The following is a 25,532-nucleotide window of genomic DNA, read 5'->3' as shown; positions in this document are numbered from 1 at the left end:
TTTTGTCCACCTGAATGTTAGTCACCAAACTCAAGAAAAATAAAGTCATGGGCCCCTAGGAACACACTTAAAATAGATTTCCTCACTTCTTTCTAACCTAAGATCCCTATTCTCATCTGCTTTATTCCTACTTTTTGGTTCCTGTTCATTAATCATTTTGTCCTGCTATATATCTTACTGTCTTTCAGCCACCAAGTTGTAAATGCTACCAATGCCATCCTGACTTCTCTGGGCAGATGACCTCATCAGTGTGTCCTGGAACCTCAACTCTCCAGAGGCCTACCTCAGTAGGGAAAGATAGAAACAGGCTGGGAGTATGGATCAACCTGCCTATGCCCAAGTCCAGCAGAAAAGCAATTACAGAAGCTAGAATTCCCACCTTCTGTACCTCCAAAAGAATTCTTGTCCATACTCCTGAAGGGGGGAGGGGTGGGGGAGAAATGTTAGGGGGAGATGATCAGAGGGACTTGAATTCTAACTCCATCAGGACCAGAAGATAGAAGGAAAAAAAAAAAAAAGGACATTTGGAATTATTAATAGATATGGTTGTGACTTAAAATGGAAGAGAAGGCAGCACCACAGAAAAAAAAGGGGGGGGGGGAATATAGATAAATAGTGAGAGAAATAATAGTTAACACATATCTGAAACCTTGGGAGAATTACTGTAGCTTCCAGTGGAGGGAATGGAGATACAAAACTCTGGTGGTGGGAACACTGTGGAATTATACCTGTTATTTTATGACTTTGTATATCAATATCAAATCCCTAATAAAATAAAAAACAGACTTAGGTTGGAGTGTTTACTGTTTTCTCCTTTAGCTCATTCTTTAATAGAGAACGTTAGGAATTCTCTTGCATATTTGTTTCTCTTCGCATATTTGGAATAATATGCACCTTCTGCACTCACCTGCTGAAATCTTTCTCTGTTTCCAGCTCTTCTTCTCCATGACCAAGACGCAGGAGGTGGCGCTCATCAATGTCTAGAGCCATGATCTTCTCAAACAACTGATTCAGGGCCTAAAGCGTAAAACGAACGAATGAACAACAAAAAACACAGTCGTGAGTTTTCAATAATTAATGATTTTCCTTACTGAAGGAGTCAATGCATAGAATTTCATTATGCACCTGGCTCCCACAGGTCTCTTCCGCCCCATCCCCCCTTCACCCAGAGTTCCTTGCTTTGATGCAATACAGCGATACTTTTAAAAGTAACAAAAACTAATATTTAGAAGAAGAAGAAAAAAAAAAGTGGGTGCCACTCAATCAGGAAAGAATCAAAATAAAAAAGAAAACAAGAACAAATGCAAAATATTATCTTTTAACAATAAGGATCTCACTGCTTGTTGAACAGTTCATGATCCTTTGATAATCAAATCACTCTCCTTCATGTTTGTCAGATGAATGATGTTAGAGTTGCTTTATCAGATCTTCATTTCCATATATAATACAAACAGTTCTCTACTATCATTCTCATTTAGAGTGAAATCTTGCAGGCTTTTTGTTTGTTTTGGTGCTACACAAATCAACCCTAAGTAGAGGATACTATCAAAAGTCATTATGGAAGGAGATAAAGCATAGTGGTTATTGCAAAGTGATTCTCATGCTTAAGGTCCCAAAGTCCCAGATTCAGTCCTCTTCCCACCCCTTAAGCCAGAGCTGAGCAGTGCCATGGTCATAACAATAATAATAATAATAACAATAATAATAATAAATAAGAACAGAAAGTGATTATGTATGCACACATACATGCTTACCTGATTGGAATGAGTAACAATCAGAGTCCTCTGTTCTGGGAAATTGTGATAGATGTTGGATATGATCTGGACTGCCACATCTGTTTTTCCAGTTCCTGGTGGTCCCACAACCTAGTAGGGAGATGAACATAAGAGTAAACTACTAAATTATCACACTGTTAGAAAATGTTAATTTAAAAACTGAATATCTGATTAATTTTAGATTTTTCTGAATCAATCCAGTAGCAGAAGAAACAGCAACAAAAATCACCAAACCTGAACAAGAAGAGAAACAGATGAGGCACGGCAGGCACCACCACATTAACCTATATTTAATAGGCAGTACTAAAAGGTCTAGTACTCATGTCATTGAAATCCTAAAAGAGGAAAAGTACTGAAACAAAGTCTAAAGAAATGATAGCTAAAAGTTTCCAAAAAGCTTACTAAAAAAAGTGTAAATTCAAGAAGCTCAGGGTTTAGTGGATATAGGGCATGCTGTAGCATTTGTTAGGCCTTAAGTTTGATCACTAGCACTACATGAGAAGACCATGCACAGCACTAGCAGAACTCCATGAATGATGGAGCAGTGCTTCGGTAACTCCCTTGCTTCCTTTTTCAAAATGTAAATTAAAAAATTATGCTGGGGAAGGAAGTCAGTAGTATCACACATGCACAAAGCCCTGGGTTCATTCCCTAGCACATAAAAAAAAAAAAGCTAGCAACATTTCCCCCCCAAAAAATCTTAAAAGCAGCCAGAGGAAATTTATACATGTGTGGTCCAGGAGGTACAGTGTAAAGCTTTGGACTCTCAAGCATGAGGTCCAGAGTTTGATCCCCAGCAGCACATGTGCCAGGGTGATGTCTGGTTCTTTCTCTCTCCTCCTATCTTTCTCATAAATAAATAAAATCTTTAAAAACAAAAACAAAACAAAAAACATTTAAAAAAAAAGAAAATTTATACATTGCATGACTGTTTCAAACAACACTATTTCTCTCATAAACTAAGATAACTGAAAAGAAGTGGAATGATACCATAAAAGTATTGAAAACCAATTTTTGTTGTTGTTGTTCCTATTATGATAGGATTGGGAGAAACTGAGAGAGGAGTAGAAGGTAGAGGGGAGAAAAGAGATGCCTGAAGATCTGCTTCATCACTTGTGAAACATTCTCCATGCAGGTGGGAGCACTAATCAAAGGAAAGCTGCAGTGACTATATTAGTACCAAAGCAGATTTTAGGGCAAAGAGAAGTACCAGAGATAAAGAAAGACATTACATAATGATAAGCATCAATTCACCAAGAAGACATAACAACCCAGAATGCGTGTCCTATCATCCATGAAGCTTTAAAAAACATGCAAAGCATGGCTTAGCTGGTGGCACATAGGACTTGTATGCCTGAAGCTGTTTGATTTCTGGTGCTATATGTACCAGAGTGGCGCTCTGACTACACTCTTTCTCTCTCATATAAATAAAATAAATCTTAAACTACCTGGAAAGTATAAATAATATCATTAAACAAATTAACCTAACATGTGGGATATTGCCTCCAGACAATACAATATACATTATTTTAAATGCACATGGATTATTCATCAATATAAATAATATCGTAGGCCATAAAATAAACCTCAACAAATTAAGGGGGGGGGGGGCAGGTAGTGGTGCACTTAGTTGAGTACATGTTACCATGAGCAAGGACTTGGGTTCAAGCCCTCAGCCAACTACAGACTAGAAGCTTCACAGCAGTAAAGCAGTGCTGCAGGTGTCTCCTTTTTTGCTCTCCTCAGTTTCTATCTATCTCTTTCTAATAAGTGAATAAAATTTAAAAATAATAAAAGTTTAAAAAGCTGAAATCACAGATAGTTCTCTGGCCATAATGAAATTAGTAACTGGAAGTTAAAAAGGCAAGTCTCCAAGTGAATACAATTTTAAGTTAGTTTGCAGTAATGTTTCAGTGAAGGGTTTACAGAAAAAACATTTTAGACTTCGCAGTTCATACACTTTCTGACCCAAGTAGTCAAACTCTACTTCTGTAGCACAAAAGCAGGTAAGCAAAATATAAACAAATGGACACAGCCATCCATGCTATAATGAAACATTATGAACACTGAAATGAAAAATAAGATATCATTATGTATGCCATGCCACAATTATTTATAAACACTTGAAGTCAGTTGAGCTGGTGTTCCAAGTACAGCATACTCAAAAAACTTGATGCTTCTCTGAATCAAGCTCCGCTTCCCCAGAGCCCCACCTTACTAGGGAAAGAGAAAGGCAGGCTAGGAGTATGGATCAACCAGTCAATGCCCATGTTCAGCAGGGAAGCGATTACAGAAGCCAGACCTTCCACCTTCTGCACCCCACAATGACCTTGGGTCCATACTCTCAAAGGGATTTTAAAGAATAGGAAAGCTATCAGGGAAGGGGATGGGATACGGAGTTCTAGTGGTGGGAATTGTGTGGAGTTGTCCCCCTCTTGTCCTATGGTTTTGTTAATGTCTCATTTTTTAAATAAATTGAAAAAAAAAAAAGAATAGAAAGAGCACTAAATGCCTTACCATAGTTAGTCCAGGCTGCATTCCAGCTCTAATGGCCTCTATCTGTGTATGAGTGAACTGAATTGTATTACTGTAAAGAAGAGTAGATAGAAATTTGATTACAAATACAGATAAGTGATGATGAGTAGAAATTTAGATAACAATGACCAGGAATCTAAACATACACTCTTATATTTATCCCTTTTCTCCCAATCTCATCTCTACATCCCAGCCTGTTTGTGTTAAATGGTATAGTAGTGTCTGTGTTAAAACACAAGGGATCTACCCTCTTAAGAGAGAGAAAAAAAAAGAAAAACTGGTATGGGTGGGTGGGGGAATGCATGTCAGTGGTTTACAGTACAGTTGGTGCCACATGAGGAAAATTTCTCATTTAATCATGATAGGTGTCTGAAGAAAACACTCTCACCCTCACCTAGGTTCTTCCCAACTCTCCCCAACCCCCTCCCTCCCCAGAGTACTTTGCTTTGGTGTAATACATCAAACCCAGTTCAAGTTTTACTTGTTTTTCCCTTTTCTGTTCTTGTTTCTTAAGTTCTGCTCTATGTACACAGCACAATTGGTAATAGCCCAAGCTTGGAAGCAACCTAGGTGTCTAACAACAGATAAGTAGCTAAGAAAGTTGTTGTGGCACATACACAAAATGGAATATACTCAGCTAATAAGAATGATGAAGTCCCCTTCTGTACTGCTTAACAAATTTTAAGCATGCAATTCAGGACTGCCAATGGTAAGCACTATATGGCAGTGCAGATCTCTAAAAATTTTACAGCTTAAGGGAGTTGGGCGGTAGCGCAGTGAGTTAAGCGCACATGGTGCGAAGCCAAGGACCAGCATAAGGATCCTGGTTCGAGCCCCCAGCTCCCCACCTGCAGGGGAGTCGCTTCACAGGCGGTGAAGCTAGTCTGCCGGTGTCCATCTTTCTCTCCCCCTCTGTCTTCCCCTCCTCTCTCCATTTCTTTCTGTCCTATCTAACAACAACAACAATAACTACAACAATAAAAACAAGGGCAACATAAATAAAATAGATAAAATTTATTTATTTTAAATAAATAGAATTTAAAATAAATAAATAAAATTTTAAAAAAATACAGCTCAGACGACTAAAGCAGTCTCTTCTAAATATTTCCTTTCCCTCTTTCTCTCTCCATAGCCAAATTGAAACTGGAAACATTTGTGGAAAAAATGTCATAGTTATCTTGTCACCAATATTAAATCACTAATAAAATTTTTTTAAAAAAGGTCCTGGCTACTTTTCAATATATTTTATCTACGTCGTACCTCACTCAAGTATCAAAGTTCTAGTCCCCAATCTAATACCAACTATAATGCCCTTTTTTAGTCATGCTCCCGTGCTTGAGAGTAGCCGCTATATATGACACATGCTCGTGACCTAAGAAGTTTGTGTTCAAATGATTTCTCATAGCATCTGAAATCTATTTAATTTGTAGATCATCAGAAACGTAAAATTACTGATTCATTTGATATAGCAGGCTTTTACTCATTATTACAACCAAAATTACCGTTTGGGCTGGTTGTAAGGATAAGGACCCCTATTAGGAATAACATGAGGTTCAACAATTAAAGTTTTTGCATCCTGCATGTCTTCATCTTCACCATCTGCATCTTTCCTCTTCTTCCCTTTCCCACTTCTTACTGGAAAAGTGATCCTGTGAAAACAAAACCTTTCTTCAGTTTCACAATTAGCAAATAATTTTAACAAACACCTGTCTTGTGCATAACATTACGGAGAGTAATCAAATAAGGGAAAAAAAAAACATTTATCACTTTCTGGGGGCTGAGAGATAGTCCACAAGGTAGGGTGTATGTTTTGATAAGTGAGGGCCCAGCACTACATGAAACTGCATGACACCAGGGTAGGCTCCAGAGTCTTTCCCTCTATCTCTCTATCTGAATTAAAAAACAGTAAGTTAGCCCATGAGTGGTGAAGTCTTATATGTGTGAAATCTTGGTTATATACAGATATAAAGAATTCTGGGGAAAGATCTGACTTAAGCCACCAAAATTTATGTTAAGGGTGTTTAGGTTAGTCATCTGATTAGTGGTAGTGGTGGGGGAAAATCAAAGAAGAAACACTTAAATGCACTGTAAAAATACTTTACACATTGTACTTCATTTATTTAAGAAAAGTCTTCATGGGAGAGATGGTGTAAGGGCTTCAGAGATGCAAATATGTGAGCAAGGACAACTGGAAGAAAGATATAAAAGCCAAAGGCTGGTAAGGTGGCTTACCTAGTGTGCCTGTTTTATCATGTGTACAACCCAGGTTTAAGCCTGCCCTGTGCCCCCACTCCCCACGACACTGGAAAAAGCCTCAGTGCTGTGGTATCTTTCTGTCTCTATGAGAAATTCAGCCAGATATGGTGACACTCTGGTGATACCAACAGTAAAAAGAACAACAGCAGAGGCCCAAGTACAAGTGGTCAGCTTTGCTAGAATGGAGGCCATATTAAGGGAACAGGCTAAGGCAGGCTAAAGTCTTGTTAGGATATCCCTGGAATTCCAAGCCTTCTGAGTGAAAATTCTGAGCTGGGATCAGGGCTACTTCAGAAAGTAACTCTCCAAAGGCAATGAACGTCAATGACTTTCCTAAAATTAAACTAGAAGATTGATTCTTCATGTACACTTTCACAGTAATCTTCAAACTACTGAGAATCCAAAAGTTCATGAGTTCAGCTCTTATTCTGATAAGCAACAGGAATAATCAGAGCTTTAGTTAGGGAGTAGAATGACTCTAGCAAAAGGGCATGTAGTGAGTTCATGCAAGAAAATGGAGGAAGGAAAGGCACTGCCATCACAAAGACTAAGGGTGCTGAAGGTCTAAAGAGATAGCAGTCTGAAATGATATGGGAAAAAAAAAATCTTGAAGGCTGAGTTTATAAGACATAGGAGGAGTAATGGGAGTGAAAAAGAAATGCAGCTAGAAAAGTACCAGAGTGGGTAAAGCACTGGATTCTCAAGCATGAGGTCTCAAGTTCGATCCCTCATGTGACAGAGTGATGCTCGGCTCATTTTCTCTATCATCTCCCTCTCCATCTATCTCTCTCTTATATATAAATAAATCTTCAAAAACTAAACTAAAAAATAATGGTGGGATTTCAAGATGGGAAGATAATATAATATGTAAAAGATCTACAAATATATTTAGTATGGTACTCTTCAGAAAACAGTATTTGCTGACAACTTGTCAAATGGGAGGCTACTTCCACCGTGGCACTGGAACAGCTTCTGTACTAAGAATTAGAAAAAGCCGAGTAATAGCACTGGATGGTGATACACTCAGTTGAGTACATGTTACAAGACCTAAGGACCTAGGTTCAAGCCCAAGTTCCCATTTGCAGGTGGAAAGCTTTGAGAGTGATAGAGAAGCACTGCAAGTGTCTCTTCTTCTCTTTTCCTCTGTCTCCTCCCTCTTCATTTCTCTATCTCTAACCAATAAATGTTTTTCAAATTATTTTTTATTTTATGTATTTATTATTGGATATGGAGAAACTGAGAGGGGAGGGTGGTATCGAGAGGGAAAGAGACAGAGAGAGACACCTGCAGCCCTGCTTCACGACTCGTGAAGCTTCCCCCTGCAGGTGGGGACCAGGGGCTTGAAGCCTGGTTCCTATGCACTGTAAAATGTGTGCTTAACCAGGTGCCCCACCAACTGCCCCTTCCAATAAATATTTTTGAAAAGAAGAAAAAGTTTACTGCCCAAACAAAATCCAAATTTGATACTCAAAATTGAATAGCCCTGAGCTGACTACAGAACATGTAAAAGGAATTACTCATGTTCTGACGTTACCTGAAAGGGGGTATCTGTAGAGCTGGGTCGTCCACAGTAACTTTAACATTATGACCAGGAAAGCTGGCTTTTAAATGCTCAATGGAGAGGAATGTATCATTGAAGTCAAGGGTGGCGATCTGATTTGACATTTTTGAATAATGGGCACTACTTGGATCCCCATAACCTAAAATGATATCATGCAGCCAGTCAGGTACCACACAGTCAGTATTCATCAGGTTCCGAATGGTCTCCAGCACAGCCTGTCATAAAAGTACAGAAAAAGGTTGTGTCAAGAAGACATCTCAAACATTTGCACTTCAATGGAATGCAGTGCTGGACTTGCTAATCCAGAATTCCTGAGTGTTTCTGGGCAAGAAGCTATTTTCTGCTGACAGGTGCTTGGCTAGACTGAGTCAACAGCTATATTTTCAGCTGATACCATACACTGAGTTAAACAAAAGACCAAACTTAGCAAGAACAGTTTATCCACTAGGAGCTCATTTAGACAGAATGTCATAAAGAAGTTTACAACTTGACTACTGGATAAAAATTCTATCAGATATAGACAACAGCAAGAAAACAATGGAAAACAAACTCTTATTAAAGAAAACCCCAGAGTTTTCTCCTCTTTATTATATTCAATAGGTCCTGTGTGTTAATGTCACACAACCAGAAGCATATTAATGTATGCTTCAACTGTAAAACAATTCACAGCATAGAAATATCAAAATTAATACTGCTAGAAAATAAATTAACCAAAATATTTAAAACATTGTCATGGGCTGGGGAGACAGCAAGTGGTGACGCAAAAGATTTTCATGCCTGAGGCTCTGAGGTCCCAGGTTCAATTTGCCAACACCACCGTAAGACAGAGCTGAGCAGTACTCTGGTCTTTTTCCCCCTCTGTACCTTTCTCTTTACCTCTTTAAATAAATAAAATATTAATAACAATAAATAAATAAAAGCATGTCAAATAAAATTTCAGAATCAGGACTAGAATAAAATGAAATTATAGTAGTTACCATATACATTATCAGAAGTAATTACCAAAAGCCAAGGCAAATTCCTAGACTCTCCAATAATCATTTCAACAAAGTGACTTATCCAACATACGGGAATCAGAGAGTGAGTATTAATTTCAAAGAATCATAAAGCCATTTGATATCAAATGTACAACTAAAAGGACAGAATATCAAGATAGTACAGGTTAATCACTCTTACCCCATAGCGTGGTTTTATCTTCTCGCATTTAATACACTGTCTAAAATTTCCTTATCTATGTCTTTGGTGATTTGTTTATCATTTGACTTATTCCCATGAAGATAACATTTTCATGAGAGCAGCAATACAGATTTTGATTATGAAACAAGTGAATAGATGGATGAACAGATAAATGAGAAAATTCACATTATGATGAATACGATGAAAGCTCTGATCTCTAAGGAAATTAACAATCTAGTAGGAAGAGAAAAATATTACCTCAACAATGAGATACAGTAGCACAATGTGGCAAATACTAAAGAATATGACAAAATAAAGTGAAAATAGTTTGGAGGTCTGTGAGAGATGGATGAAGGGATGACTTGATTTGGGGGGAGATTTTTTGGAAGAAAATGGCACTGCAACTTAGCTCAAAAAAAGAATTGTAAAGGATTTTTGAGAGTGAAAGAATTAGTGGAAATATATAAAAATAGGAGACTCTGATGAGAACGTGAGCAGTGACAGAGAAGGCTAGTAATCTACCAATTCAAGCAAAAAGTAAAGTATCCGGGTGAAGGCAGGCTGAATGGGCTAGAAAAGAAAGGAAATAAATGAGAACTAAATGTTAAATATCAAAGACAACAAAACACTGTTCAATACAAGGTCATTTGGGTTATTTTAACAACTTTCTAATATGTGCTAAAATAATTAAAGAGTATTGAACAGTAGTATTGAAGTATAATTTATATTTAGTTGCTATATGGAGGATAATGGGAGGGGAAGACCAGTCATGGAAGCAAGGATGTGAGAGGTGCTGGTGTATTTCATGTGGCATTAGGTGGAGACCCTTCAATGTCAACATTTGATCTATAGGCTAAAGATTTAAGAGGATTGTTTAGAATAAAACATAAAAGCCAGTGGTTTTCTTGATATATTTTTTTTACATGGTATCTATACACATATTTCTTAAAATTAGTAAAAGTATGACAGTATTTTCAGCTATAGAGCAAAATTTTAAAGATTACCTTAAGGGGGCACACCACCCAGTTAAGTGCATAGTACTATGTGCAAAGATCCTCACAAGCAGGTTCTAGTCCCTGCTTCCCACCTACAGCAAGGACATTTCATGAGTGGTGATGCAGATCTGCAGGTGTCTTTTTCTCTCCCTCACTATCTGGCCCTCCCCTCTCAATTTCTCTCCGTGCCATCAAATAAAAGCGGGTGGTGGTGGTATTGGTGGTGGGCGGCAGCTAACAGGAGTGGTGGATTCATACTGCTGGCACCAAGTTCCATAGATAACCCTGGTGGCAATAAAAAAATAAATAAAAATACCTTAAAGTTATTTTCCTTTGGTTTCCTTCTCATTATTATATTGAAAGTATCATATACGTCTTCTGCACCATTTTGGATAGTATTGGTCATATCTTGTTGATACTGGTTTGGATCCAAAAACACTCTAAATGTCCTTGATTCTCCTCTGAGGTTGGGTCTGGGCTCAGGTCCTGGGCATTTTGAAAAAGTTTATCGGATTAAATATATACTTTTAATTGAGAACCATTATTATACTGAATCAACTCAATTACAATTTAATAAGAAAAAATTAGGCAAATACATCATTTAAGAGCTGTAAAGAAGTAAAGCAATTTTTTTTTTTAATAATACTGTTATAAAATGCTGCAAAGGTAAAGTTTTGCATCTGGGAAGGTAGCACAGTGGGTAATGCATAGAATTTTTTTGTGTGAGGTCCTCAGTTCAATCCCTGGTACTGCGTATTTCCAGAGCAATTCTCTGTTCTCTCCCCCTTCCTCTTGCTCTCCCTTGTACAAAGGACAAGTTTTAAATAATGGTGATTTCAGAAGCTCTCACTCCCTATAATATCTTACAAAAGAACTTAAAAACCACATTAACTATAAATAAAAGAAGTAGTAGGTATCTTACAGCCTTCTTATAGTATCTAAACAAACAAATGCTATCTAAGATGCAAAGGGAAAGAAAAAGGCAATGTATACACTATGTATACACACTCTGAGAAATATAGATCAGCATACCATCTTCAATGACACGCCCTTTATCATCCAGCATGCCCTGGATTTCACAGCCTCGGACATAAACCAGGCCAACTTGTTCAATGAAAGGTCTTCTCCGGTCAAACTTAGTGCCATAAGGTTTTGTGGGACGTACAGTAATTAAGAAGCATACATCATGCTTACGAAGCCCTAGGAAAACAAAGATGTCATTTATTATTAGACTATTACTGATTTTTTTTTTTTTTGGTTGGGAAAATCAATGATTCTTTTTGCTTTGTAGTACAATAATTTTCATAGACCTTCCTTCTCACTTTTGGCTTCCAGCTTCAATGTGGATCCATCTATGATAATACTACGGTCTAGATTTTGCCTCTGGCACCCCAGAAAACCTTTTCTCCCCATCATACCCCATGACATGTGCCACCCCCCGCCGATGTTTTATTATTATCCATTTCTCATCAAAACTTAGCCATTATGTTTTTCATTCTACCTATACTTCAAAAAAGGAGGGGAAAAAAAGTAGAGACGAATATTCTTCGTATAGTGGTTTCCAAAGTAATGGAGGAAAGCAGTTTCCAAAGTAATGGAGGAAAGCAGTTTCCAAAGTAATGGAGGAAAGCAGAAAAAAAGTAGAGACGAATATTCTTCGTATAGTGGTTTCCAAAGTAATGGAGGAAAGCAGTTTTAGATACTACTTCCCCTTTATAAACATCAGTAAGCAGACTTGCCACTTGTTATTTCAAAAATACAACCAAGAATACCTTCTCCCTTTTAAAGTTTTATTTCCAACCAATACAATATTTAGAAGTAGCTAATAAATCACTTCAATTTATTAACTATTGTGAAAAACTGTTTAATACCTCCTTAAGCTCCATGGGGCAATAAATTTAAGACCCTGTCTTTCTTGAAATTCAGCAGTAATCAAGGTGTACGTTATTCTAGAAATATAACATGCTGGATTTAATGAACACTTCTGAAGAAAATAGAAGTCACAAAAAATATGTGTCAAACTATACCAAATACAGTGGCTATTTATTAAACATCTGGCTTGTCTTGGTGGATTTTATTATAATTATTTGATTGATATATCAGTGTCTCTACGGTTATGAACAGCTAGATGGAGAGCAATAATTTCTAGAAATTAAGGGACTATCCCTTCCCCTCTAAAATAAGCCAAGAAGTAGGAGAGAAACAAAAACTACTCGCTACTGTTTTTCACAATAGGACAGCAAGCAAAAACTGTCTCATACCTTTGAGAAAAAAAAATATATATATAAAAGTGTCAACTGAAAAGGAGTTCTTCACTACTTCTTGCACAGGTGTTACTGATGCTCTAACTCAAGCTAACTTACTAGCTTTGGACATACGTATTGCTAAATGGAATTATGACGTAGACCTACAATTCTGCAAATCTTCCAGAAGCACGGAGAGAAAATTATTTACTTAATGATTCTGCAGTTATTATTTATCCACGAACACAGTGGATTTCACTGTTTTTTTTTAAAATCTGATTTCATTCCTTCATTATAAATAAACTATTATTATCTGTGTTTTATTGTTTTCACTTAAATTCCTTTTGAGTTCTTTGAATTTTGACTTTGTAGCTTTGTTTTCCACAAACTTCAGACATTCCTTTGATGGCTGTTTACCTTTTAAAATAAAAAATTTCCTTACTTGTTCTACATATATGCAAATGATATGAGGGTTTTACTCCTTCTGTGAACAAATATTTTTATATTGATATTACCATTTAATAAATACTATATAATTTAATTCTAGACTCAAAAACATTCTCTCCTTTTACAAACTGCAATGCTCAAATCACACTTATTTGATGAATATTATGCTGTGTTTTTCACAAAAGTATCACAGTTTGATTTTACTGTACACCTTGGTCTCCTTACTAATAATACAAATCAAAATTAAAAGATAAAATACAATAAAAGTTTTAAAAGGGAAGATTAATGAAAATGTTTTCTTAAAGCTATCAGTGAAAGTCTATAAACTAAAAAGGCCAAAGAACTTTGAATTTTTGAAATAAGTTACCTTCCCACTCATCTTTGATGTGGTCTCTGACGTTCAGATTGATGGTGACATCTGCACGGACTCTGGTTGGCCAGTTTTCACCTATGTTGGGCTTGGCAACCTCAACCACAGTGAAAGCCACAATAGGCTGAGCCATTCGTGCCCAGCCCCCAAACACTACACCTCCATACTCAGACTGCCTGAAAGATTAAAAAAAAAATGGATGATGACCAAATCGAAAACCTTTTTCTCCAACTTTTACACAAGAAAATAAGAATTCAGACTTAGGGCAGATGAGAGAAATGACTGGGTAAAGTCCCTGCCTTGCCTTGAATGCAACTTAAGTTTGAGGTCTCACACTGTATGGTAAGTGTTCTGGCACTCGAGAAAGTTACGGTTCTGTGCTATCTAGCTCTCCCTCCCTCTGTGTATTTAAATTAAGAAGTAGCCAGCAGTGGTGAAATCATTATGTGTGAGGTGCAGGGTTTGTCTCTCCTCTTAGCCCCCCCCCCCCCCCCCGAAATCCTGTTTTGGAGCCCAGGCAGTGGTGTACTCAGTATATAACATACATGAAGACTGGGATTGGAGATTGGTGGTGGAGCAGTGCTATAGGGACCTCAATCTTTCTCTTTCCCTTTCTACTTCTGTCCGTAAAAATAAACAAGAAAAATTGACCACTGGGAATGACTGAATCATTGTGGAGGCACAAAATCCTATCAGTAACTCTGGTAGGAAAAAAAAAATAGAAAAATTTAAAAAAGTGGTCTGGGAGGTGGCACAGTGGATAGGGCAAGTTTGAGGTCCTGAGTTCAGTCCCCAGCAACACATGTACCAGAGTGATGTCTGGTTCTTTCTCTCTCTCTCTCTCTCTCCCCTCCTATTTTTCTCATTAACAAATAAAATATTTTTTAAAAAAGAGGAAAAACATCCCATTTAACCCTCATATTTCAATTCTTACATTAGTAACTCCTATTTCCAAACTTTAAGCCCCATTATGTAAGTAACAATGCAGGTAAAAATAGTCTAGGGGAAACAGTACAGGAATACTGCCCACACCTCTACAGAAAAACTGCACAGTAGAGATGAAATACTTTGTCAAAGAATTAAATAATCTAACAGACTTAATTTTATTTTATATCCTTAGCAGTTACCTCTCTTCATAAAGATAGTCACAAGTGCCCCTTTTTATTTATTCATATTTAAGTATTTCTGCTTCAAATATGATTTTGAACAAGCCTAAGTTTAAAAATTAAAAACAACCAGACAAATAATGACTATGGAAATACCTCCTCTAGGGCCTAGTATTTAAATCATTTAAAAGAAGCAACTATAGAATGAAGTGGGGACAATCATGCTAGCTGTAATTATTATGCCCACCCGGATACTCATACTTTCATCTTTAATTAGTCTAATTCCTGCTTTAGATTTTACAAATTTGGGAAATCTGTTCAATAAAAATTGCAGCAACATCCCAAAATTGAAGTTACTATCCCAAATAACACATTTACAAAAATTAAAAAAAGAATCCTATGTAAAGATTTTTGTGTCTTAATAAAGCATAGAACTTTATAATATCAAAGGAAAGAAACTAATTGAAATAAACATTCTGCAATGCAATGATTTTGCTAGTGTTAGGATAATTTCTTAAAGGTATAACCTAATATACAATAATAACCTAATATACAAATCTTCTTCCAACTTCTTTTTTTCCCTTTTGTTGCCCTTGTTGTTTAATTGTTGTAGTTATTATTGTTGTTGTCGTCGTTGTTGGATAGGACAGAGAGAAATGGAGAGAGGAGGGGAAGACAGAGAGGAGGAGAGAAAGATAGACACCTACAGACCTGCTTCACCGCCTGTGAAGCGACTCCCCTGCAGGTGGGGAGCCGGGGATTCTTCCAACTTCTTATCACCCCATTTTTTACAACTTGAATACAATATAGTATATGTACTATAAAACATACAGATCAAGGATTTTTAGTAATTTGCACACTTTTACCACAAACCACTATTTCTATTACATGAAATGGCAAAGTGATGCTCTGGTTCCCTCTATTCATCCTCTCTCTTCCTCATGTTAAAAAAAAAAAAGGATATATTGAGGCAGCCAGGCAGTGGTGTACCTGGTTGAGCGCACACATTACCATGCACAATGACCCGGGTTCCAGTCCCTACTCCCCGCCAGTAGGGTGAGGGGGTTTTTCATGAGTGGTGAAGGTCTGTAGGTGTCTCTCTTTATCTCCCCCCTCAACTTATCTCTGTGAGAGAAAGAAAGAAGTAGGAAAAGGAAAGGAAAAAAGAAAGGAGAAAAAAAATGGCTGCCCGGAGCAGTGGAACAGAAGTCGTTACAGATCTTATACTGAGCAGTTATCAACAATAAACAATTGTGAATAAAAACTGAGAAAAATTTCTTATCATAAGTGTAGATGAAAAACTTCTAAAAAGTGGCTTCTTCACCAGCAGAAAATAATGTAGGAAAAAAACATTTTCTTTTTGCATTTAAGATCACAAGTATTTCTGGTTTGTTTGGCATTTAAATAAAACAAGGGAATTCTTCCAGATGAGGAGCTAGTTCATAAATCCTAGTTTGCAAAATAGCCAAAATCCTTTTCCTTTTACTCAATTTTTTTTTAGGCACAGACAGACAAGAGCATTTGGCAGAGGCCGAGCTCCAACCTGGGTCTCACACATGGCAAGGCAGCACACTGTCCAAGTAAACTATTTCACCAGCCATAAAATGGTCAGAATCCGAGCATGGAAATGTAAGGTAATCATAGATAAAGGAAGCTTTTTTATCAAACACTCCCCCGGGGTCCAAACAATGGGCAATAATTTCAGCAAAGCTGTGGGCAGAGAGGATCAGCCAGTGAGGATACAAATCCCCCAGTTAGCCAGCCTGCCTACTGACTCAACTGATTATTAAGTCAAAAATACTTTATGCTGTGTTTTATAGCTCACCCAAAATAACTTCACATTATAATTAATTAAAAAATAGAACTGTGTATGAAATGAAATGAGGAAGTGAAAAACACAGACCATAATCACAGTGTCCATGCAGTGCTCAGAAAAGGGCAAGGACAGAAGCCTAGATGATACCTGCTGAATCGGCTCACATCCAAAAGATGTCAAGCTTTTCTTAAAGAATGCAGTACCACTGTAGGTACATACATGGTGTGACTATATAGTAGTATATATACTATAGTAGTATATATACTATATATAGTATAATAAACATCCACTTGATGTAATCAGTTTTACTTGCTTACAGTCACTGTTGATTCAAAATGTCTCCGTCAATTCCACATCTAGAATGAAATAGTGAGCTAACTAAGCCTTTGCCCAGCCAGCCATGTCTACAAAACAGAGCTCTCCTTCACAGATCTCATAAAGCAGAGCTGTCTACAATAATTAAAATGGAAATCCTTTCTCAGCTACAGGAATGCTAGACATAAACTAGCAAGTGGGTAGCTGAATTTAAAGAGTTCTTCAAATAATGAGATTTGCTCAAATGGACCTAAATGTCAACCCTGCTGATGTAGTGTCTTCAAAATCAATTATGGATTGAAGGGAAGGGAAAACTTTCCAGGGTTCTATTCTGGGCACTATTAGCAACACTGCTTTCTCCAGCCAGGGGCTTCACAGAGGCTAAGTGAGACTAGTAACAGGCACCAGAGTAGCTGGAGCAGTAAAATAACTCTATCTTCCAGGACCTAACTGTCCTGCGCTAGTACAAGTCAACAGGTCAAACAATACCTTCTCCTCTTACCCTTCCATTAGCATCCAACACACCCACCTCCACATTACTCCTCTTCTCCCTTAATGCCAGTTCCTGACCCCACTCCCAATTATATAGATAACACGTTTTATACTTTAGCACATCTGATATATTCTAATTCACATTACAAGGGATTTTTTCCCAAAGAGTGAATACATCATATTGTAGGTAAGTTTTAAATACGGTTGGAGGTTTCTTACAAAAGTGTCACTGCTTGCATGTGCATTTTTCTATAAATCAGTAAGGTGAAACCAATTTACTAACCATGGCTTCATTCTGCTGACACTATCCTCGATGTCCTGCCTGATTTCATAAGTTGATTCTAAGCGGAAGAGATTAAAGTTCCTCAGGAGATAATCATGAAGAGTCAAAAACTGCAAATTTAACTTAGGAAGTGCAAGACAACCTGTAAAAGAAAGTGACACTTATCAAGTAATTTCAAAAATTGTCCTAAATCTGAATAAATAATGCCACCAGAAATTCAGCCTATGACAAAATTTAGCATGAAAACTTAATATGTATATTATACTATAACAGTCTATCTCCAATAATTACTACTGTGCCAATAAAGAGTATTATCTTTATTGGACTGTGGTCTATCTCAGCAGATCTGGGAATTAAAAAAGGAGAAGGGAGGGGGATGTTGCTAAGACAGAACTGGGGACTCAGTACTCCATGATGGAGGAAGATGGTTTGATGAGTGGTGAGGTGTACTGACATCTATCTTGTGAAAATGTGGCCCTGAGAACTGTGAGGTGAGGTCCTGGCTTTACCATCTCAGGCTCATTTTCTCAAGACACAGGTGTGTGCGCGTGCGCGCACACACACACACAATGATGGTCCGAAGAAATTTAATAAGAATTCTAAGAAAATACCAACCAGCCAAAATACCAAATCATTTCTAGCTTCTAAAGTTAAAGGCAGCAGGAAATTATCCTAATGTATAGGTATGTTTTCAGTTACATATAGCAAACTGTATGTGACATATGACAAACCTAAGTTTCAGGGTACACCTGCATTCTGTATTCCTTAACCATACCTTCCCCAGAATAGTACTCAGTTGGCACAATATTTTCATCCCATATGATTTTCTCAGTTGGGTACAAAGGCATCTGGTTCAATTGCTGAATCTGAGATATTCGACGTTCATGACGAGATACCTGAAAGAACAAGTTCATGCAGTAAGTTAGAAGCATCCTTTTTATAAAAAAAATATTTATGAAAGGGGGAAAGAAAGAGGGAAGGAAGAGGCTGGGTGGTGGTACACCAGGTTGAGCAAATACACTGCCATGTGCAAAGGCCCCCGGTTTGAGCTCTGATTCCCCAACTACAGGGTGTGTGTGTGGGGTGGGGGGCAGAGACAGAAAGAAAGACATCTACAGCTCTGCTTCACCACTTGTGAATACTACAGGCTTGAATCTGGGTCTTTGATCTTAATAACGTGTGCACTTAACCACAGGAAAAAATTTTAAAATAAATTTGTGGGAGAATTCACCATACAATGAGAAGTTTTATGTTTTCCAGTTATTTTTGTTAAATGCTCCTCTTTGTCCAATAAATCAAACATAAAAAAAGATATCAGTCATGATGGGCTTCAGAATTAGAAAGACCTGAGTTCTACTCCAAACACCTCCACCATGAGCTATGCAAATACTGGGTAGATTAGTTCATATTTCCTTGTCTTGATTACCTTTTCAGTAAGACTGATTGCTACTTAGCTCTTAGGTATTTCAATGAAAATGAAATAGAATACTGTAAGAGTGTCAAGAGTACCTGGCATATACAAAGAACTTAAAAAAAAAAAGACCCTAGATTTTAGGTTAGTTTTCATTCTTATATTATCTAAACAATCATATGAAAATTTATCTAAGGATGATAAATGACATAGTGGGGCTTGTATTGTTAAATGGGAAACTGGGGAATGTTATGCATGTACAAACTATTGTATTTACTGTTGAATGTAAAACATTAATTCCCCAATAAAAAAATAAATTAAAAAAAAAGTTATCTAAACCCCTGCCCTAAGTCATCTCCTTTGTAACTAAGAGAATTCTATTTAATAACTATGTACCTTCCTAATTTCACTATTACAATTATCCAGCTCAAATACAGAAACCTGTTTAAATAGAAGCTGAAGTTTATTTTGCTTGTTACCTGACCAACAGATGTTAAAATGATAAATTTGAGAAATGTATCACATACTATTTCATAATGACACTTATTTTAGGAAAGATACATGACACACAAACAATAATACTTAATTCAACATATATATCATACGTTGGATATCAGACCATTCAAAGCCTTGGGAAAGTGAGGGGATACACAGACAAAGCTATGGCAACACGAAGTTTTCAACTTATTTTCTTTGGGTATAACTATTTGAAGTATAAGGGTGGCATTTGCTGGGAGAACAACTCTTGTGCTTGGTGGAGTCCATGAAACACTTATCCCTCCAAACCTGCTGGAAAAGCATTCACTATCTTGAAGAGTTGTATTTGTAGAGGACCCTAGTAATGAGCTCTAGCTGGGAATAAGCTTCTTGGGCAAACTGGTTGGTTTTTGAACATGATTCAACAATTATTAGAGGGGAAAAAATGTAAGTATATCTTTGGAGATAACATTATGGTAGCCACATAAGAAAAATATACTTAAGAGAATATGCTAGCTAGCATGGTTTTGATAAACACTACAGTATTTGAAATTTTAGCTATAAAATCTTAAAATAGCAAAGGATCAACTTTTGATTGACTTTATTTACTTTAGATGATAGGACAAAGAGAAATTGAGAGGGAAGAGAAACAGAGGGAGAGAGACAGTTGTAGCTCTGCTTTACCATTTATGAAGCTTTCCCATTGCAGGTAGGAACCAGGGACTTGAACCTGGATCCTTGCACATGGTCACACATGTACTTAGCCAGGTGTGCCATTATCTAGCCCCTAAGGGTCAATGTTATGCTAAGAACTATTTCCACCAGTAAGAGCTGTGAATCCAAACAAAAACAAACTACCAAACAAAAAAATTCTTTCCCTAGCAAGACTTATTTATCACCCCAAGTCCTACTTTAATAAAAAATTTCTACACTGTTTAAAAGAAAAAAGGGGGGGGGCTTTTTTTTTTTTTTTTTTTTTTTTAAGAAAGCATTTGCAGTCAGAAACAATGAAGCTATTTGTAAGAAAGAATGCCAAGATGGTCACTCAAGACAGGTCAATGTCAAGTATTTTAATGCTCAAATTAATTCAAAAAACCTTCCCAAGGATTTCTCCCCCAAATAGCACTTAAACAACTGTCACCAGGCTTAAAACACCTGTTGCAAATAGTTTCCTGTCATTTCCCAACACCAGTATGCTATATTTTTTCCTACAATAAAGAGCTGTATTGTACACCCTATACTAAAAGTTTAATAGGGTGGGATTTAAACATTAAATTGTATACATGTAAAATATTATGAATACATACACACACGCACACACACAGCAAAAAATATGTGTTTATGGGTATAAAAATGTCTGAAACACAGGCTTTAACCTTCCAGCAGTGAGAAAATGAAAACTTAAAATAAGCTATTATGCTTTTACCAACCAGAAGGGGAAAAAGTTAGAAAGATTCAAAACACCCAGTGCTGATAAGAGCTTAGGGTAGGGGGCTGGGTGGTAGCGCAGCAGGTTAAACGCATATGGTGCAAAGCGCAAGGGCTAGTGTAAAGATCCTGGTTCGAGCAGGTCTGCAGGTGTATATCTTTCTCTCCCCCTCTCTGTCTTCTCCTCCTCTCTCCATTTCTCTCTGTTCTATTCAATAACAACAGCTATGACAACAATAACAACAACTACAAGGGCAACAAAATGGGAAAAATAGCCTCCAGGAGCAGTGGATTTGCCCCAGTTATAACCCTGGAGGCAAAAACAAAAACAAAAACAAAAACATTAGGGTAACATTCTGTTGGGAACATACATCTTTCGGAGGCTAGTTTGATGGCACCCTTTATCTTTTAAAGTATATACATTTTAATCAAATATTTTCACTACTAGATACCCTCCTGTTGTTGAACTAATTTTTTAAAGTTGAAAAATAAAGTAGCTCTCTTTTCCTCAATTTTGTTATGAACTTAACACTTATCTCAACAGATTCAGGTTTAGTGCTGGGAAGATGGCTGAGTGGTTTGATTCCTGGGATTGATGCCCAGTACTGCTTAAAATAGTGAAGTAGTTTCTGATCTCTCTCAAGATAAATTAAAACTTAATTAAAAATTAAATGATCAAAAATATATTCATTCAAGAACTAAATTCTTCATTTCCCAAACAAACTGGGAGCTCCCTTGGGCTTCTGCAACCAACAAATCAGTAATAGCTTATCCTATTTCTAAACATGCTCAAGATACTGAATTTAATATTGAAATATTTAAATGATGCATTTTAAAAGTACAAAGGTAGGGATACAGATGGATTGTCTGTGTGTGCCTGTATAACTGTCACCTTTTAAATGCAAAAGCAGGGTCAACTATTCCCAATACCTAAAGCTAGTAACCAACAAGGAAGTTGCTTAAAAATTCTTATATGTTATGACTCTTTGTCATAAATAAAACATTCTAAAAGATAAAAAGAGCTGGATACGGTAATAAATATGACAAAATCAAATTATAGAACTACAAATCGGTTAGGATATATCTGATGCCTTACAAAAAACAAAACAAAAAAAACCACTGTGCCAATCTACATATTTCAGAAAGACTGAAAAAGATAACAGAAACTACATGTGAAATTCAAATGACCATATTTACCAGTAATTCTAGAAGAAATTTTTTATCCAAAGTTGTGTCTTCATTTTCAGGAAGAGTGGGTAGCAAGCAAAGGTATGATGCCACCTGGTGGAGTGTATTTGAACTGCAGAATAAAGAAAATTCAGATGCGAATATATTCACTTTACTTTGTAACATGTAATTTTAACAGTGACTTAGAGTTTTGCCTAAAAAAGATGTTCTCCAAAAATATGTGTATGACCTACAGATATGTGGGCCAAAATGAACACACCATTATCATTACTAGGGAAATGCAAATCAAAACTAAAATGAGCTACCACCTCACACTTGTGAGAAAGGCCCAAGCCAATGAGATTGGAAACAACTATTGATGAGGATGTGGAGAAAAATGAGCTCTGGTACAGTCTTAGTGGGAATGTAAACTGGAAGAGCCTGGATAACAGTATAAAAGTTCCCTAAAAATTCTAAAAGGGAAACAGCTTATGATTCTACAGTGGTAGGATCATAAATGGTATCTATCTGAAGGATATGAAACACTATTTTTTTAAAAGACTTTCTTTTTTATTATTTATTAGATAGAGATAGTCAGAAATCGAGAGGGAAGGGGGAGATAGGGAGAGAGAGAGACACCTGCAGCCCTGCTTCACCACTTGCAAAGCGTTCCCCCTGCAGGTGGGGACCAGGGGCTTGAACTGGGGTCCTTGCACACTGTAACATGTGCGCTCAACCAGGTGCGCCACCACTTGGCCCCCATGAAACACTATTTGGGAATTGGAGATATAGATCAGTTTGTTTGCTAGTTATTTTTGTCAGAACACTGCTAATTCAAAAGGATATATGCACACCTATATTTATAGCAAATCACTATAAAGTCAAAACACATTATCAACATAAATGGCCACCCACAGATGAATGCACAAAGGAACTGTGGGAATATACATAATGGAATAACACATATACAATTATAGATTAAAATAAACCAGTGAAATGGAGCCTTTTGAGTAAAACAGACAGAAGTAGAGGTGATTATGTGAGCACAAGAAAGTAAAAGGCAGTTACTGAATGGTTTCACTCAAACGCAGAAAAGTAAACTGTCAATTAAAAAAAAAAAAGTTCGGGAGTTGGATGGTAATGCAGGTTAAGCGGGTTAAGCGCAGGTGGCACCAAGCACAAGAACTGGAGTAAGGATCCCGGTTCGAGGCCCCGGCTCCCATCTGCAGAGGAGTCGCTTCACAGGCAGTGAAGCAGGTCTACAGGTGTCTCTCTCTCCCCCTCTTTCTTCCCCTCCTCTCTCTATTTCTCTCTGTCCTATCCAACAACGATGACATCAACAACAACAATAATAACTACAACAATAAAACAACAAGGGCAACCAAAGGGAATAAATAAATATTTTTAAAAAATTTTTTTAAAAAGTCTTAAAAAAATTCTTATTCCATGAAAACTCAGGTGATTATAGGAGGAGATGGTTGGAAGGGATAAGGAGGGAGAGGAGTCTTTTTGGCAGGGTGGCACTGGAACTTTGGTGGTGGGTGTAGTGAATTTCATATACATAGAAGTGTTCAGTCCCTGGTACCACATATGCTAGAGCAATTTTTGAACAGAGCTAAAGTCTCATTCAAAAATTAATAAAAGTAAAAAAGAGAAAGAAAAAGAGAGAATGAGTGATTATATTTAAGTGAGTCAAATATCAAACACCTTTTAATAGCAAATATAGTGAAAGAAACTTCATGGATGGTGCAGTGGTGCTTTGCTCTCCCTCTGTCTCTCTTCTTTCACTTTCACTTGCTCATTTAAAAAAAAATAATTATTTTTATCTATTATCAGAGACAGATAATGTGAGGTAAAGAAGAGAGAGAGATGGAGCAGGAGACACTGCAGCACTGCTTCACTAAATAGCTTTTCCCTTACAGGTAGGGACCAGAGGCTTGAACATGGGTCCATGAGCATTAGAACATGTACCCTCAACCAGATGGTCCACCACCTGGCTCTCAATGGGTGATAATGCACATGCATGAGATATCCTGGATAAAACTCTGGCAGAACATTAAAAAGAAAAAAAAAAATCCCTTGGATTCACAAAATAGCTCATCTGGGAAGGTCCCTGCTTTGTTAAGCACGCAGCCCAGGTTCAAACCCAGTCTTTGAACACACGAGAGGAAGCTTCAGTGCTGTGGTTTCTCTCTCCTCTCTGTCTGTGTGTGAAAAAAGTCAGCCTGGAGGAATAAAGCCTCAACAACAACAACAACAACAAACAAACAAAATCCAAATGGTAGCAAAGAGCTATGTCCAGTACAAGTGATGTCACTTAAGGGAGTACAAAAAAGATTCAAAGTCAAAATGAAAAGCAAAATTATGGTGAAAAAAAAAGAAGAATATACAGCTTTCCTTTGGATGCCTTACCTAAGAGGTCCGAACAATCTGATCAAGGATTCCCGAGTATCCACCTCTGCCACATTTGAGAGAGCAAAATCATAGAGTTCAGGGAAATGTGCAAAAGCAGCTCTCTAGAAAAGAACAAGAAGTCAATAACTAATGTCTATATTTTAATGCCACAACTACAATATCTTTTAAAAAAATATTTGTTCCCTTTTGTTGCCCTTGTTTTTTATTGTTGTTGTTATTGATGGCGTCATTGTAGGATAGGACAGAGAGAAATGGAGAGAGGAGGGGAAGACAGAGGGGGGAGAGAAAGATAGACACCTGCAGACCTGCTTCACCGCCTGTGAAGCGGCTCCCCTGCAGGTGGGGAGCCGGGGGCTGGAACCCGGATCCTTGAGCCAATCCTTGCACTTTGCGCCACCTGCGCTTAACCCACTGTGCTACCGCCCGACTCCCCATTTAAATATTAATACACTTCTCTTGCATGCTTCTCAAACATGATTTCTGTATTATTCAGTCAGAAGTACTCAACACTACTAGGAAAATGTAAAACTGAGATCTGCTAACATAGCCCAGGTCTAAGTGTTGCTAGTAAGAATGCAAAAGTAGAGTCAATGTTCAGTATTTTATTTCTAAAACTCTAGTTTAAGTATAATTAACAATAACCATGAAAGCCAGTTTCATTGACAGAAGGGGGGGAGGGACTTTATAAAAACATACAAAAAGGTGGAGAGCAGCTGGTCTGTCACCAGAATCAGCAGAAGCACTTCTCCAGGACTTCCATCTCTAACAGGCTCTAAAAAAAAGCCTATGAACTGCTCTGCACTGGCAGCCCCACGTAAGCAGGGCCCTCTAACGTGGGCTTGGGGAGGGAGGAGGTTGTCTAAATTCTGATATCCTTAGATTGCTGACATCTGCATTCCCGGAGAGAGGAAAGCTGGCATCCAAAGGGATGTGCTAATAAAAACACTGTGCTAGGTAGAGGGTAGATAGCATAATGGTTCTGCAAAGCAGACTCTCATGTCTGAGGCTCCAAAGTCTCAGGTTCAATCCCCCGCACCACCACAACCAGGAGCTGGTTAAAAGAAAAAAAAAAAAAGTGGTCCGGGAGGTGGCACAATGATAAAGCTTTGGACTCTCAAGCATGAGGTCCTGAGTTCCATCCCTGGCAGCACATGTGCCAGACTGATGTCTGGTTCTTTCTCTCTCCTCCTGTCTTTCTGATAAATAAATAAAATCTTAAAAAAAAAAAAAAAACATACAAAAAGTACTGGCCTAACAAAACTAG

The 25,532-nt window shown here is 37.4% G+C and overlaps 1 protein-coding gene across 1 annotated transcript in view; it reads right to left on the bottom strand.

Annotated features, from left to right (window-relative positions):
• Nucleotides 1-25,532, bottom strand: part of AQR (aquarius intron-binding spliceosomal factor) — a 97,839-nt gene that overhangs the window by 30,887 nt on the left and 41,420 nt on the right. The window contains exons 13-24 of the mRNA XM_007521693.3: nucleotides 24,266-24,369; nucleotides 21,884-21,986; nucleotides 18,146-18,266; nucleotides 17,371-17,512; nucleotides 13,356-13,534; nucleotides 11,331-11,498; nucleotides 10,615-10,784; nucleotides 8,101-8,342; nucleotides 5,813-5,959; nucleotides 4,293-4,362; nucleotides 1,755-1,865; nucleotides 908-1,017 (exon numbers count right to left, since the gene is read on the bottom strand). Coding sequence (XP_007521755.1) covers nucleotides 908-1,017; nucleotides 1,755-1,865; nucleotides 4,293-4,362; nucleotides 5,813-5,959; nucleotides 8,101-8,342; nucleotides 10,615-10,784; nucleotides 11,331-11,498; nucleotides 13,356-13,534; nucleotides 17,371-17,512; nucleotides 18,146-18,266; nucleotides 21,884-21,986; nucleotides 24,266-24,369 — 1,667 coding nt within the window. The remainder of the gene's footprint in view (nucleotides 1-907; nucleotides 1,018-1,754; nucleotides 1,866-4,292; nucleotides 4,363-5,812; nucleotides 5,960-8,100; nucleotides 8,343-10,614; nucleotides 10,785-11,330; nucleotides 11,499-13,355; nucleotides 13,535-17,370; nucleotides 17,513-18,145; nucleotides 18,267-21,883; nucleotides 21,987-24,265; nucleotides 24,370-25,532) is intronic.

This window comes from Erinaceus europaeus, chromosome 16, assembly GCF_950295315.1.
Source record: "Erinaceus europaeus chromosome 16, mEriEur2.1, whole genome shotgun sequence".
Lineage (NCBI taxonomy): Eukaryota > Metazoa > Chordata > Mammalia > Eulipotyphla > Erinaceidae > Erinaceus > Erinaceus europaeus.
The sequence above is the reverse complement of the archived record's forward strand: the minus strand, read 5'-3'. Positions and strand labels throughout refer to the sequence as shown.